We start from the raw sequence: 17,407 nt of genomic DNA on the forward strand, positions 1-17,407 counted from the left end.
CTTAGTCTTCCAGACCTTCTCTTGACCTCCACTGTTCTTGTTAACTGCCATTTCTTACTAACATTTCAAATGGAGGAAATTGTAACCTGCAACTACCTCAAAAGGCGCAAACTGAAGGTTTTACCATAGCAATTACAGTCCTCTGAGCTGAACTTCATTGAAAATCTGTAGAAAGACCTCGAAAGAGCAGTGCATACAAGACGGCCCAGGAATCTAAAAAAACTGGAAGACCTTTGCAAGGAAGAAAAGATAAAAGCCATCTAACAAGAATTGAAAGACTTGGCTGGCTAATAAAAAAAAGCAGTTACAAGCTGTGATACTTGTCAAAGGGGGTGCTACTAGGTACTAACAATGCAGGGTGCGCAACATTTTGCTTCGGGCCATTTTCCTTTTTTGTTATTTTGAAAATGCAAAAGATTAAAAATTTTTTTTTTTAAGAATTTTTGCTTAAAAAAAGCATTTTTGCTTAAAAAAAGTATTTTGCTTGTGTCATCTTCACTTTATGCTATTTGGAGATAATTTCATTTTCAACTTGCTAAGGCTCCTTACACACTAGCGTTTTAGTTTTCCGTTATTGAGATCCGTCATAGGCGTTAAAAACCGGAAACATAAGCTTCAGTTTTGTCCCTATTCATTGTCAATGGGGGCAAAACTGAACAGAACGGAATGCTTCAAAATGCATTCCATTCCGTTTAGTTGCGTTCCCCTACCGGAGAGCAAACCGCAACATGTTGTAGTCTGCTTTCTGTCCTGGGATGCGAAGCAAGATGGATCCGGCATGACCCCCAATGCAAGTCAATGGGGACGGATCCATTTTCTCTGCCACAATAGAAAACGTCCCCATTGACTTTCAATGAAGCACATGATGGATCCGTTTTGGCAATGTTAAAGATAATACAACTGGATTCTTTCATAATGGATGCAGATGGTGGTATTATCATTAACTGAAGTGTTTTTGCTAAACCCTGCCGGATCCAGCAAAAACGCTAGTGTGGCATGCCACTGTATATTCGGGATAAATCATCAGTATAAGATCACTGGGGGCCTAACACTTGGCACCCCCACCCATCAGCGAATTTGAATTCACAAACAATAGACAGTGAACATAGACAGAAGCAGAAAGCCCCATCTACTTGGGTTATACTAAAAATACTCTTTATTTTTATACTGTAGTGCCAACATATTCTGCAGAGCTTTAAAAGGGGTTCATGTGCAAACAGAGTCATAAATAACATGTCAACAATCAAAACAAGAGGAATGAGGGCCCTCCACACACGAGCTTATAATCTATAAGGAGATAGGGGTGAACCAGAAGGTAACAAGTGGTTGTTTTGTACAATGGTCCAGCTATCTTAACATAATAATAGATATAAAGCTGCATGAGCCCGTCACCAGTTGGTATCTGTAGTGCTTCTGAGTGCATGGGGTATGGATATTTTACGATGGATCAGGTGCAGAAGAATGATGTGGGGGGAGCTAAATGCAGAAGAGTTAGATTAGGGGATGTGGAAGGTTAACCTAAAGAGATGAGTTTTTAGGAAGTTCCTAAAACTGTGGATGTTGTGAATTAACATAATTGCTTGGGGTAGGGCATTCCAGAGAAATGGTGCAGCTCGAGAAAAGTCTTGAAGACAGGAGTAAAAGGTTCGGATTATGGTGGATGTTAGTATTCATTAGCTGTATGGAGAGAGCATGAGCAGGATGGTAAAGAGAAATGAGGGAGGAGATTAGGAGCTAGCAGCACCGTGGAGACCTTTGTGGGCGAGAATGAGCAGTTTAAATTGAATCTTATACTTTATGGGCAACCAGTGCAATGACTGGCTCAGGACAGAGGCATTGGAGTAGAAGTTAAATATATCAGCCTGGCTGCTGCTTTCAGGATAGATTGGACAGATGAAAGTCTTGTGAGGGTAGAATAATTAGTATTGAGTAACAGTAATCAAGATGGAAATGGATCAGGGCAACAATAATTTATATTTTTTTCCACAGTAAGAAAGGGTAGATTATAGAAATGTTTTTGAGGTGCACGCGGCATGAGCAGGAAAGCGATTAAATATAGGGGGCAAACATAAGATTAGGAGTTCAGTGGGGAGTTCTACTCAATGATTGATACTCAGCTCTCTCTTTATGTTCACCTATATGTCGAAGACTATCGATCACTGAGCCTGATCGCCTACTGGACTCCTAGCCCCAGAATGAATAGAGGTTTAAATACAGTATATACATTGCAACTTATTAGAGTTGAGCGGACACCTGGATGTTCGGGTTCGAGAAGTTCGGCCGAACTTCCCGGAAATGTTCGGGTTCGGGATCCGAACCCGATCCGAACTTCGTCCCGAACCCGAACCCCATTGAAGTCAATAGGGACCCAAACTTTTTGGCACTAAAAAGGCTGTAAAACAGCCCAGGAAAGGGCTAGAGGGCTGCAAAAGGCAGCAACATGTAGGTAAATCCCCTGCAAACAAATGTGGATAGGGAAATGAATAAAAATATAAATAAAATAAATAAAAATTAACCAATATCAATTGGAGAGAGGTCCCATAGCAGAGAATCTGGCTTCACGTCACCCACCACTGCAACAGTCCATTGTCATATATTTAGGCCCAGCACCCAGGCAGAGGAGAGAGGTCCCGTAACAGAGAATCTGTCTTCATGTCAGCAGAGAATCAGTCTGCATGTCATAGCAGAGAATCACGCTTCACGTCAGCCACCACTGCAACAGTCCATTGGCATATATTTAGGCCCAGCACCCAGGCAGAGGAGAGAGGTCCCGTAACAGAGAATCTGTCTTCATGTAAGCAGAGAATTAGTCTGCATGTCATAGCAGAGAATCAGGCTTCACGTCAGCCACCACTGCAACAGTCCATTGTGATATATTTAGGCCCAGCACCCAGGCAGAGGAGAGAGGTCCTGTAACAGAGAATCTGGCTTCATGTCAGCAGAGAATCAGTCTGCATGTCATAGCAGAGAATCAGGCTTCACGTCAGCCACCACTGCAACAGTCCATTGTCATATATTTAGGCCCAGCACACAGGCAGAGGAGAGAGGTCCCGTAACAGAGAATCTGTCTTCATGTCAGCAGAGAATCAGTCTGCATGTCATAGCAGAGAATCAGGCTTCACGTCAGCCACCAGTGGAACAGTCCATTGTCATATATTTAGGCCCAGCACACAGGCAGAGGAGAGAGGTCCCGTAACAGAGAATCTGTCTTCATGTCAGCAGAGAATCAGTCTGCATGTCATAGCAGAGAATCACGCTTCACGTCAGCCACCACTGCAACAGTCCATTGGCATATATTTAGGCCCAGCACCCAGGCAGAGGAGAGAGGTCCCGTAACAGAGAATCTGGCTTCATGTCAGCAGAGAATCAGTCTGCATGTCATAGCAGAGAATCAGGCTTCACGTCAGCCACCACTGCAACAGTCCATTGTCATATATTTAGGCCCAGCACCCAGGCAGAGGAGAGAGGTCCCGTAACAGAGAATCTGTCTTCATGTAAGCAGAGAATTAGTCTGCATGTCATAGCAGAGAATCAGGCTTCACGTCAGCCACCACTGCAACAGTCCATTGTGATATATTTAGGCCCAGCAACCAGGCAGAGGAGAGAGGTCCTGTAACAGAGAATCTGGCTTCATGTCAGCAGAGAATCAGTCTGCATGTCATAGCAGAGAATCAGGCTTCACGTCAGCCACCACTGCAACAGTCCATTGTCATATATTTAGGCCCAGCACACAGGCAGAGGAGAGAGGTCCCGTAACAGAGAATCTGTCTTCATGTCAGCAGAGAATCAGTCTGCATGTCATAGCAGAGAATCAGGCTTCACGTCAGCCACCAGTGCAACAGTCCATTGTCATATATTTAGGCCCAGCACACAGGCAGAGGAGAGAGGTCCCGTAACAGAGAATCTGTCTTCATGTAAGCAGAGAATTAGTCTGCATGTCATAGCAGAGAATCAGGCTTCACGTCAGCCACCACTTCAACAGTCCATTGTCATATATTTAGGCCCAGCACCCAGGCAGAGGAGAGAGGTCCCGTAACAGAGAATCTGGCTTCATGTCAGCAGAGAATCAGTCTGCATGTCATAGCAGAGAATCAGGCTTCACGTCAGCCACCACTGTAACAGTCCATTGTCATATATTTAGGCCCAGCACCCAGGCAGAGGAGAGAGGTCCCGTAACAGAGAATCTGGCTTCATGTCAGCAGAGAATTAGTCTGCATGTCATAGCAGAGAATCAGGCTTCACGTCAGCCACCAGTGGAACAGTCCATTGTCATATATTTAGGCCCAGCACCCAGGCAGAGGAGAGAGGTCCCGTAACAGAGAATCTGTCTTCATGTCAGCAGAGAATAAGTCTGCATGTCATAGCAGAGAATCAGGCTTCACGTCAGCCACCACTGCAACAGTCCATTGGCATGTATTTAGGCCCAGCACCCAGGCAGAGGAGAGAGTTCCCGTAACAGAGAATCTGTCTTCATGTCAGCAGAGAATCAGTCTGCATGTCATAGCAGAGAATCAGGCTTCACGTCAGCCACCACTGCAACAGTCTATTGGCATATATTTAGGCCCAGCACCCAGGCAGAGGAGAGAGGTCCCGTAACAGAGAATCTGGCTTCATGTCAGCAGAGAATTAGTCTGCATGTCATAGCAGAGAATCAGGCTTCACGTCAGCCACCAGTGCAACAGTCCATTGTCATATATTTAGGCCCAGCACCCAGGCAGAGGAGAGAGGTCCCGTAACAGAGGATCTGGCTTCATGTCAGCAGAGAATCAGTCTGCATGTCATAGCAGAGAATCAGGCTTCACGTCAGCCACCATTGCAACAGTCCATTATCATATATTTAGGCCCAGCACCCAGGCAGAGGAGAGAGGTCCCGTAACAGAGAATCTGTCTTCATATCAGCAGAGAATTAGTCTGCATGTCATTGCAGAGAATCAGGCTTCACGTCAGCCACCACTGCAACAGTCCATTGTCATATTTTTAGGCCCAGCACCCAGGCAGAGGAGAGAGGTCCCGTAACAGAGAATCTGGCTTCATGTCAGCAGAGAATCAGTCTGCATGTCATAGCAGAGAATCAGGCTTCACGTCACCCAACATTGGAACAGTCCATTGGCATATATTTAGGCCCCGGCACCCAGACAGAGGAGAGGTTCATTCAACTTTGGGTAGCCTCGCAATATAATGGTAAAATGAAAATAAAAATAGGATTGAATGAGGAAGTGCCCTGGAGAACAATAATATATGTTTAAGGGGAGGTAGTTAATGTCTAATCTGCACAAGGGATGGACAGGTCCTGTGGGATCCATGCCTGGTTCATTTTTATGAACGTCAGCTTGTCCATATTGGCTGTAGACAGGCGGCTGAGATTGTCTGTAATGACGCCCCCTGCCGTGCTGAATACACGTTCAGACAAAACGTTGGCCGCCGGGCAGGCCAGCACCTCCAAGGCATAAAAGGCTAGCTCTGGCCACGTGGACAATTTAGAGACCCAGAAGTTGAATGGGGCCGAACCATCAGTCAGTACGTGGAGGGGTGTGCACACGTACTGTTCCTCCATGTTAGTGAAATGTTGCCTCCTGCTAACACGTTGCGTATCAGGTGGTGGTGCAGATAGCTGTGGCGTGTTGACAAAACCTTTCCACATCTCTGCCATGCTAACCCTGCCCTCAGAGGAGCTGGCCGTGACACAGCTGCCTTGGCGACCTCTTGCTCCTCCTCTGCCTTGGCCTTGGGCTTCCACTTGTTCCCCTGTGACATTTGGGAATGCTCTCAGTAGCGCGTCTACCAACGTGCGCTTGTACTCGCGCATCTTCCTATCACGCTCCAGTGCAGGAAGTAAGGTGGGCACATTGTCTTCGTACCGTGGATCCAGCAGGGTGGCAACCCAGTAGTCCGCACACGTTAAAATGTGGGCAACTCTGCTGTCGTTGCGCAGACACTGCAGCATGTAGTCGCTCATGTGTGCCAGGCTGCCCAGGGGTAAGGACAAGCTGTCCTCTGTGGGAGGCGTATCGTCATCGTTCTGCCTTTCCCCCCAGCCACGCACCAGTGATGGGCCCGAGCTGTGTTGGGTGCCACCCCGCTGTGACCATGCTTCATCCTCATCCTCCTCCACCTCCTCCTCGTCCTCCTCGTCCTCCAGTAGTGGGCCCTGGCTGGCCACATTTGTACCTGGCCTCTGCTGTTGCAAAAAACCTCCCTCTGAGTCACTTCGAAGAGACTGGCCTGAAAGTGCTAAAAATGACCCCTCTTCCTCCTCCTCCTCCTCCTGGGCCACCTCCTCTTCCATCATCGCCCTAAGTGTTTTCTCAAGGAGACATAGAAGTGGTATTGTAACGCTGATAACGGCGTCATCGCCACTGGCCATGTTGGTGGAGTACTCGAAACAGCGCAACAGGGCACACAGGTCTCGCATGGAGGCCCAGTCATTGGTGGTGAAGTGGTGCTGTTCCGTAGTGCGACTAACCCGTGCGTGCTGCAGCTGAAACTCCACTATGGCCTGCTGCTGCTCGCACAGTCTGTCCAGCATGTGCAAGGTGGAGTTCCACCTGGTGGGCACGTCGCATATGAGGCGGTGAGCGGGAAGGCCGAAGTTACGCTGTAGCGCAGAAAGGCGAGCAGCAGCAGGATGTGAACGCCGGAAGCGCGAACAGACGGCCCGCACGTTATGCAGCAGCTCTGACATGTCGGGGTAGTTGTGAATGAACTTCTGCACCACCAAATTCAGCACATGCGCCAAGCAAGGGATGTGTGTCAAACCGGCTAGTCCAAGAGCTGCAACGAGATTTCGCCCATTATCGCACACCACCAAGCCGGGCTTGAGGCTCACCGGCGGAAGGACGTGCGCCAAACAGCTCTCCGCCTGGGGCCCAGCTGCCACTACATTTACCCAGTGTGCAGTTAGGGAGATATAGCGTCCCTGGCCGTGCTTACTGGTCCACGTATCTGTGGTTAGGTGGACCTTGCCACAGATGGCGTTGCGCAGTGCACACTTGATTTTATCGGATACTTGGTTGTGCAGGGAAGGCACGGCTCTCTTGGAGAAGTAGTGCCGGCTGGGAACAACATACTGTGGGACAGCAAGCGACATGAGCTGTTTGAAGCTGTCTGTGTCCACCAGCCTAAATGACAGCATTTCATAGGCCAGTAGTTTAGAAATGCTGGCATTCAGGGCCAGGGATCGAGGGTGGCTAGGTGGGAATTTACGAGGAAGAGGCCGAGGCGGCAGCAGCAGAAGAGGCCGAGGCGGCAGCAGCAGAAGAGGTAGCAGGGGGAGCCTGAGTGACCTTCTTGGTTTTAAGGTGTTTACTCCACTGCAGTTCATGCTTTGCATGCAGGTGCCTGGTCATGCAGGTTGTGCTAAGGTTCAGAACGTTAATGCCTCGCTTCAGGCTCTGATGGCATAGCGTGCAAACCACTCGGGTCTTGTCGTCAGCACATTGTTTGAAGAAGTGCCATGCAGGGAACTCCTTGAAGCTTCCTTTGGGGTGCTCGGTCCCAGATGGCGGCGGTCAGTAGCAGGCGGAGTCTCTTGGCAGCGGGTGTTCTGCTTTTGCCCACTGCTCCCTCTTTTGCTACGCTGTTGGCTCGGTCTCACCACTGCCTCTTCCTCCGAACTGTGAAAGTCAGTGGCACGACCTTCATTCCATGTGGGGTCTAGGACCTCATCGTCCCCTGCATCGTCTTCCACCCAGTCTTGATCCCTGACCTCCTGTTCAGTCTGCACACTGCAGAAAGACGCAGCAGTTGGCACCTGTGTTTCGTCATCATCAGAGACATGCTGAGGTGGTATTCCCATGTCATCATCATCAGGAAACATAAGTGGTTGTGCGTCAGTGCATTCTATGTCTTCCACCGCTGGGGAAGGGCTGGGTGGATGCCCTTGGGAAACCCTGCCAGCGGAGTCTTCAAACAGCATAAGAGACTGCTGCATAACTTAAGGCTCAGACAGTTTCCTTGGTATGCATGGGGGTGATGTGACAGACTGATGGGCTTGGTTTTCAGGCGCCATCTGTGCGCTTTCTGCAGAAGACTGGGTGGGAGATAATGTGAACGTGCTGGATCCACTGTCGGCCACCCAATTGACTAATGCCTGTACCTGCTCAGGCCTTACCATCCTTAGAACGGCATTGGGCCCCACCAAATATCGCTGTAAATTATGGCGGCTAATGGGGGCCTGAGGTAGTTGGTACACTAGGACGTGTGGCTGTGGCAGAACGGCCACGTCTTCTCCCAGCACCAGAGGGTCCACTAACACCACCACGACCATGTCCGCGTCCGCGTCCTTTACTAGATGTTTTCCTCATTGTTATCGTTCACCACAACAACAAAAATATTATTTGGCCCAATGTATTGAATTCAAATTCAGGCCTTTTTTTACAGACACCTAACACTATCTGGCTATCTATTTACGTACCGTATTACACTAATACAGGCACAGCAGTAACCACAGATTTAGCTGAATATAAATTTGAGGCCTAGTATTTAGGCGCTGGGTGACAGGTATAGGTTTACTGACAGAATTAGACTTGGAAATGCACAGTAGCGTGTGTGTGAAGTTATTCAGAATGACCCTATGTGCACCTTGAATCTGATATACCCTTTTAGGGATAAATTTAAAGTAGGCCTGATACAGCAGAAACCACTAAATTAGGAAATTGCTAAATTGGGAATTGTATTTCAACCCAGAACAAAAAATGTGCTTTGACGGACACTAAATAACTTGACCAGCCACACCAGTAACGACAGATTTAGCTGACTATAAATTTGAGGCCTATTATTTGGGCGCTGGGTGACATGTATAGGTTTACTGACAGAATTAGACTTGGAAATGCACAGTAGCATGTGTGTGAAGTTATTCAGAATGACCCTATGTGCACCTTGAATCTGATATACCCTTTTAGGGATAGATTTAAAATAGCTCTGATACAGCAGAAACCACTAAATTAGGAAATTGCTAAATTGGGAATTGTATTTCAACCCAGAACAAAAACTGTGCTTTGAAGGACACTAAATAACTTGACCAGCCACAACAGTAAATGCACTTGGTGTGACAGCTTGACCCTGATGTAGGATTTAGCCAAAAAACAACCACACCATTGAGGGTTAAATGCACTTGGTGGCAGCTTGTGCTGGCACACCACAAAACACAAAATGGCCGCCGATCACCCCAGAAAAAAGTGACTGAAAAACGCTCTGGGCAGCCTAAAAACAGTGAGCAATTCAATAGCAGCAGTTCAATCATCCACAGCTGCAGATCGATCTCTGAATGAAGTCCTTTGGAGAAGTTAATCACTGCCTAATCTCGCCCTAACGTCGCGGCTGCAACCTCTCCCTATGCTGATCAGAGCAGAGTGACGTGCGGCGCTATGTGACTCCAGCTTAAATAGAGGCTGTGTCACATGTTGCTCTGGCCAATAGTAGGCATGGCTGTGACGGCCTCTTGGGGCAAGTAGTATGACGCTTGTTGATTGGCTGCTTTGCAGCCTTTCAAAAAGCGCCAAGAAAGCGACGAACACCGAACCCGAACCCAGACTTTTACGAAAATGTCCGGGTTCGGGTCCGTGTCACGGACACCCCAAAATTCGGTACGAACACGAACTATACAGTTCGGGTTCGCTCATCCCTACAACTTATATTTAATCTTTTCTCATAAAACTATATATTAATCAGCTCAGCAAATACTACCCTGCACCATGCTTCCTGCAGAATGCATTGCATTTTTAACATGATGGGTTAACATGAAGGGTCACACGTGACTTCATTGAATAACTTTGGTAGTTGATTTTTAAAGTGGAAAACCACTTTAAAACTTGAAAAAATAACTCTGCTTTGACTGGTGGTTTTCCACTATAAAAATCAACTACCGAAATTATTCAACAAAGTCACGTGCGACTTCTCGAATAACTTACTTCGGCTCATCGGAGCCCATACATTCTAATACAGTATGGAGATTAATCTCTGTACAGTATTATTCCAAAATTTTGAACGAAGCGACTTCGGATTAAGTATTTGAAGCTCGCTTTGCCCAACTCTAATATTTACGCACCATATAAAAGTGACAGCAAAAAAGCCATATGCCACTAACATCAGTGTTATCTATCAATAGGAACACACTGTCTGATAGAAGAAACATATGTTTAAACGCTGTATTACACTGGTAGATTTAGATGACGATTGTCAGGAAGGAAGTGTTTCTTCCTGACAAGTGCCTGCTCGTCAGTGAAGGAGACTTCAATTACATGCAGCAATCTCCTCCACAGCCCTAAGATGGTAACACACATTACTCTAAAGTTGATTAAAACAGACCAACCAAAATTAGCGTTTGGTGGGTTAAAATTGACAGCAAATTATAATTTTATTCAACCAATGACATACTGTCATCATCTGAATGGAATAATGGAATTCACCCATGTTTTAAATTTCCATCCAAAAGTCGGAAGAAAGAAAGCTCTTTCATCCCTTGTCTTACTGCAATAGCCAGAAAGCTCCCCGGATGATTGTTCATTCAAATGTTGTTCAGCCATCAACCTGCTTGTATCTAATGTGTATGAACACCTTTATTAGGGGAGAGGTTGGTCCACTGTAAATTTTTTATTACATCCAAAAAAACAATCAATATCAGCATATTCTTGTATAAAGGTCAATCGGTGGCATTTTGATGCACTTGCCACCAGCCAAAATAGAAATAATGCACATGTGAGGACATAAACAGCTTTTGTTAACTAGTGAGAATTTAGAGAACCGTAGAAAATCTCTGGACTTCGCAGAACAGAGGAGTAAAAATGATTCACTAATTTATTTACTGAATGTATATATATATTTACTTATTTATTGATTTAAGTATTTTTTTTATAGAAAACATACTGTACACTACAATATCAGCTTACTTTACTAATCAAATTAAAACACAAAATAGCAAAGAAAATAATTAGGAGCAATGTACATTAGGAATTAGGGGAGTAATGTATTAAAAAAATATTTACAAAGCAAATAACAATTAATACCTCACCTTTATTTTTGCTTCTTCCATGGTGCACTTCTTAAAATTAGGTGTCAAAATGGCATCTTTCAAGCTTTGCTTTTGGCTGTCATCCCAAAATTTTTCCATTGTTTTCTCATTGAATGGACGTTGTTTCTTACCCTGATACCTAAAAGATCATGCATTTCTATCAGTTGCATTTATAATAATTCTGACCACCCTCAAGATGCCTATACATCTAACAATTGTAACAGATACAAAAGATATTTAAAGGGTTAAGGCCAAATATATATATACAGTACAGACCAAAAGTTTTGATACACCTTCTCATTCAAAGAGGATAAATCAATGTAAGGCAGCTCTCACCTGTGGTAGTTTAATCACCCTCTGTGCACGGATGCCGCACCTGGATGCGGAAGGATAAAATCCAACAAATAGAGAGAAGTAATCCAGCTCAGTTCAGGTGAAAAATAATCTTGACTTTATTCGAGCAGTAAAAATTCTGTATAACAAGTGTATAGTTACGCGTTTCAGACCTCTCAAATATATGGGTCCTTCCTCATGACAAACATGAATATGAAATGGGAGCACCTCCATATATTAACCCCAGATTAATGAATATCACCTGGGAGGCGGAGACATCGGGAGGCAGTCCCATGCAAACTTAAATTGGTTAAAAAACCTGCAAGCCATAAAATGAAAAGTAACAGGAAAAAGAAAAAGAAGAAAAAAGAATTGAGGCATAAATTCTAACACTAAAACAATAGTGATAAATGGAATCAAGTGTTCACAAAATAGTCAAAATAGGGATATATACAAATTGAAAAAAAAAAACACACATAGCATACAATCACATTCAGTATTGCAGGATAAGGTCGTGCCGTTTGTTCAATCCCTGTGGTTGGCGGGATCCCAATTGAAAGATCCAGAAGGCCTCTCTATTGAGAAGTTTCCTTCTGTGATCCCCCTCCCCCTCGGTGGCAAAAAGAACCTTTCTATGCCTTTTACTTTAAGACTAGAAACATCTCCCGCATGTGAAATTGCAAAATGCAGGCTGGCTGCAGAGACATTACGGTCTCTGTAGTGCGGCACGTCAGATATATGTTTGCGTATCCGGTGATGAGATAAACTACATGTCTGGTATTACAATTAATATAAGACTGTATTTTATACTCCTTATTAGTGATGAGCGGCAGGGGTCATATTCGAATTCGCGATATTTCGCGAATATTTTTTAGAATATTCGTCGAATATTCGAAAATTCAAAAATTCTCGATTTCTTTCTTGAAAAAAATCGGCAAGGTAATGATTGTGTAATATGCGAATTTTCGTAATTCGAATTTTCGGATTCGAATTTTTATTGTGAATTTTTCAACTTACAACTATTAGACAAAGAAGATTATAGCACTATTAGCTAAATTGCTCTATATTCGATTTTTTGAATATTCGCTATATTGCTATAGCAGTTTTTTCGAATATTCGTAATATATAGCAATATAGCGAATATTCGAAAAAAACGAATATAGAGCAATTTAGCTAATATAGTGCTATAATCTTCTTTGTCTAAAAGTTGAAAAATTCGCAAGAAAAATACAAATCCGAAAATTCGAATTACGAAAATTCGCATATTACACAATCATTACCTTGCCGATTTTTTCAAGAAATAAAATCGTGCATTTTCGAATATGACCACTGCCGCTCATCACTACTCCTAAAGTCAAGTATATTGCAGCCTTCTTATTGGCCCACAAGCTAGAAGCAGGAAGGGATCATGTGTACTGATAAAAAAAAAAAAAAGAAAAACGGAAAAAAAAATTACGAATATATATAACTATATTCGAAATATTGGCGAATTTTCGAAGTACCTATATTCGCGATAAAAATTCGAAATTCGAATATTCGTGATCAACACTACTCCTTATTATTTGTGGTGGATCGAAAAGTTTTTTCAATAGTGGTGTGTTCACAGCAGATGCATTTTTTATGTCCACATTTGAAACTACCCTTGTAGTGAAGCCATGTGGCTTGTGATGTTTTTCTATCTGAAAATAAATTTGGGCTGATTATATTACCCAAGGTAGGTGCTCTCCTGGCCACACATTTTATTCCATCAGACACAATTTCTGACCAGTTGCCATCAAAGTTTAGGACATGAAAATACTTTTTTATGATCCTGCAGATAGCAGAAAATTCTTGGCTATATTGTGTGACAAAATAGGTGGCATGTTTTTTGTTGGTGGTATTCTCAGGTTGTCCATTTTTAGAATGGGATTGAGGGAAAACCGAAGAGTGTCTATTCATATCAGAAACCATTTTTTGGGCCCGTTCTATATTATTGTATAAATATGCCCTGCGCAGTAATCTGTTATTTATGTTAGAGGCTTCCTTCTCAAAAGCCTCTTGATCAGAGCAATTGTGGCGGGCACAAATTAATTCCCCCTTTGGAATATTCCGAATGGTAAGGGGAGGGTGGCATGAATGAGCTAGCAGTGTAGTGTTCCCAGCAAGTTGTTTCCTGTAGGTGGATGTATTGATCCTGTTGGTGGAAATATTCCCCCTCAGGCACAAATCCAGAAACTGGATTTCAGTGTCATCAAAATGAAAAACAAATTGTATGCAATTCACACAAGAGTTAAAGTAAGTAACAAGCTCTGGTATGGACGCCATCTCGCCAGACCATACCATCAATAGGTTGTCAATGTCACGTCCATACCAGAGTATACGGTCCAAAAAGGGGGAGGTGTCGATGAGGAGAAAGTGACCCTCCCACCATGCCATAAAAATGTTGGCAATGGAGGGAGAGAATTTAGCCCCTATCGACACCCCTGACACCTGCAAATAGAAGTTGTCATCAAATAAAAAATAATTGTGCCTGAGAAGGAAATCCACCACCAGAACAATGTACTCTCTAAGTTCCATTGTGTAATCACTATAGTGGTCAAGAAACCAATGTACTGATGTAATTGCCAGATTATGGGGAATGTTGGTATAAAGGGACGTAATGTCCGCTGTTATCCATGAGTATTCCTCCCTCCATTCAAAGTCAGAAAAAAACCTGGAGTACAGATCTTGTATCCTTTAAAAAACCGGGGATTGATGGCACCAGGGGTTGAAGAAGGGAGTCCACTCACTTAGAAAAATGCTCAGAAAATGAACCTATTCCAGCCACAATGGGTCTGAGGGATGGAGGGAACAAATTTTTGTGGACTTTGGGCAGCGCATGAAAAATAGGAGCTGTTGGGTGCTCCACAAAAATGTATTCCTTTTCTCTGATGCTAAGGCAACCAGATGATAGCCCTAACTCCAAAGTGTTCTTCATTTCAGATTGGAAGGATAAAGGGGGGTCATTAGACAGGCGAGTGTAGACCTGGGTGTCACATAACATGATAGTCACTAAATGTTTGTATAAACCCCTGTCTAGAACAACAACACACCCACCCTTATCAGTCTCCCTGATTATAATGTCTTCTCTCTCCCCTAAATCCCGGAGGGCAGTTTTCACTGCTGAAGTCATATTGGATTGACCCCGTATCCTGGTGGTGTCAAATAAGAGGCATAGATCTTTTGCCACCAGTTCCTGGTATTTATCCAGTGCAGCCGACCGGGACTGAATGGGATAGAATAAATAGATGAATTGGACTGGCACTCTGTATGTGTGGTAGAGTATGGATAAAAATAGACTAAAATGCAATATACAGTGATCACACAATTTAATTCACAAAAACTCAAAACGTGATAAAATACACAGTAATATATATGTATAAAACTCAATTAAAAAAGGGTCTGTAGTAAAAAATAGCTGGATAATTACAGCAGCAATGACATATAGTACTTCATAAAAATGATCCAAACATATTAGGTTCGAGTGATCAAAGGTCCAAGAATATTCTTTCTGCGTATGGTTCTTTGATTAGGAAACAAACCCAAATATGTCCTTTCTCTCAATAATGTCTGTATAGAGAGAAATAGATATCGCTTAGTTCTGTGGTTGTGAATCCTGTCCACAGTTTGAAACGGACTATAAATGAAGTTGGTTCCCAAGATGTCTTTGGTCGCAGCTTGGTTTAGTACATAAATAAAGTGCTGTGTGCTCAGAGGTGCTCAGAAGTAAGATTCCTCCTGGAAGTGCTTCCTCAATGTAAGGTTCCGGGCAAATCTGTTGACATCTAATATGGTGCGGTAAAGATCGAAATGATACGTGGGTGAGAATGATAGTCCCTTTTGGAGAACTTTTACCTGTTCCGATGTGATAATGGATGCTGACATGTTGAGAACTAATCAAGAGGCTTTTGAGAAGGAAGCCTCTAACATAAATAACAGATTACTGCGCAGGGCATATTTATACAATAATATAGAACGGGCCAAAAAAATGGTTTCTGATATGAATAGACACTCTTTAGTTTTCCCTCAATCCCATTCTAAAAATGGACAACCTGAGAATACCACCAACAAAAAACATGCCACCTATTTTGTCACACAATATAGCCAAGAATTTTCTGCTATCTGCAGGATCATAAAAAAGTATTTTCATGTCCTAAACTTTGATGGCAACTGGTCAGAAATTGTGTCTGATGGAATAAAATGTGTGGCCAGGAGAGCACCTACCTTGGGTAATATAATCAGCCCAAATTTATTTTCAGATAGAAAAACATCACAAGCCACATGGCTTCACTACAAGGGTAGTTTCAAATGTGGACATAAAAAATGCATCTGCTGTGAACACACCACTATTGAAAAAACTTTTCGATCCACCACAAATAATAAAGAGTATAAAATACAGTCTTATATTAATTGTAATACTAGACATGTAGTTTATCTCATCACATGTGTAATATGTTCCTTGCAATATGTAGGCTGTGCTGTTAATCCACTAAAGAACCGGATACGCAAACATATATCTGACGTGCCGCACTACAGAGACCGTAATGTCTCTGCAGCCAGCCTGCATTTTGCAATTTCACATGCGGGAGATGTTTCTAGTCTTAAAGTAAAAGGCATAGAAAGGGTCTTTTTGCCACCGAGGGGGAAGGGGATCACAGAAGGAAACTTCTCAATAGAGAGGCCTTCTGGATCTTCCAATTGGGATCCCGTCAACCACAGGGATTGAAAAAAAAGCACAACCTTTTCCTGCAATACTGAATGTGATTGTATGCTATGTGTGTTTTTTTTCAATTTGTATATATCCCTATTTTGACTATTTTGTGAACACTTGATTCCATTTATCACTATTGTTTTAGTGTTAGAATTTATGCCTCAATCCTTTTTTCTTCTTTTTCTTTTTCCTGTTACTTTTCATTTTATGGCTTGCAGGTTTTTTTTAACAAATTTAAGTTTGCATGGGACTGCCTCCCGATGTCTCCGCCTCCCAGGTGATATTCATTAATCTGGGGTTAGTATGGGATATATCTGGAGGTGCTTCCATTTCATATTCATGTTTGTCATAAGGAAGGGCCCATATATTTGAGAGGTCTGAAACGCGTAACTATACACTTGTTATACAGAATTTTTACTGCTGGAATAAAGTCAAGATTGTTTTTCACTTGAACTGAGCTGGATTACTTCTCTCTTCTCATTCAAAGAGTTTTCTTTATTTTCATGACTATGAAAATTGCAGATTCACACTGAAGGCATCAAAACTATGAATTAACACATGTGGAATTATATACATAACAAAAAAGTGTGAAACAACTGAAAATATGTCATATTCTAGGTTCTTCAAAGTAACCACCTTTTGCTTTAATTACTGCTTTGCACACTCTTGGCATTCTCTTGATGTGCTTCAAGAGGTAGTCACCTGAAATGGTCTTCCAACAGTCTTGAAGGAGTTCCCAGAGATACTTAGCACTTGTTGGCCCTTTTGTCTTCACTCTGCGGTCCAGCTCACCCCAAACCATCTCGATTGGGTTCAGGTCCGGTGACTGTGGAGGCCAAGTCATCTGTCGCAGCACCCCAGCACTCTCCTTCATGGTCAAATAGCCCTTACACAGCCTGGAGGGGTATTTGGGGTCATTGTCCTGTTGAAAAAGAAATGATGGTCCAACTAAACGCAAACCGGATGGAATAGCATGCCGCTGCAAGATGCTGTGGTAGCCATGCTGGTTCAGTATGCCTTCAATTTTGAATAAATCCCCAACAGTGTCACCAGCAAAGCACCCTCACACCATCACACCTCCTCCTCCATGCTTCACGGTGGGAACCAGGCATGTAGAGTCCATCCGTTTACCTTTTCTGCGTCGCACAAAGACATGGTGGTTGGAACCAAAGATCTCAAATTTGGACCCATCAGACCAAAGCACAGATTTCCACTGGTCTAATGTCCATTCCTTGTGTTCCTTAGCCCAAACAAGTCTCTTCTGCTTGTTGCCTGTCCTTAGCAGTGGTTTCCTAGCAGATATTCTACCATGAAGGTCTGATTCACACAGTCTTCTC

At 43.5% G+C, this 17,407-nt stretch overlaps 1 protein-coding gene across 3 annotated transcripts in view; it reads right to left on the reverse strand.

Annotated features, from left to right (window-relative positions):
- LOC122922501 overlaps nt 1-17,407 on the reverse strand; it is a 442,359-nt gene that overhangs the window by 25,051 nt on the left and 399,901 nt on the right. For all 3 annotated transcript variants that reach the window (XM_044273115.1, XM_044273114.1, XM_044273116.1), the window contains exon 20: nt 11,009-11,147. In XM_044273115.1, the coding sequence (XP_044129050.1) occupies nt 11,009-11,147 (139 nt within the window). The remainder of the gene's footprint in view (nt 1-11,008; nt 11,148-17,407) is intronic.

This window comes from Bufo gargarizans, unplaced genomic scaffold, assembly GCF_014858855.1.
Source record: "Bufo gargarizans isolate SCDJY-AF-19 unplaced genomic scaffold, ASM1485885v1 fragScaff_scaffold_39_pilon, whole genome shotgun sequence".
NCBI lineage: Eukaryota > Metazoa > Chordata > Amphibia > Anura > Bufonidae > Bufo > Bufo gargarizans.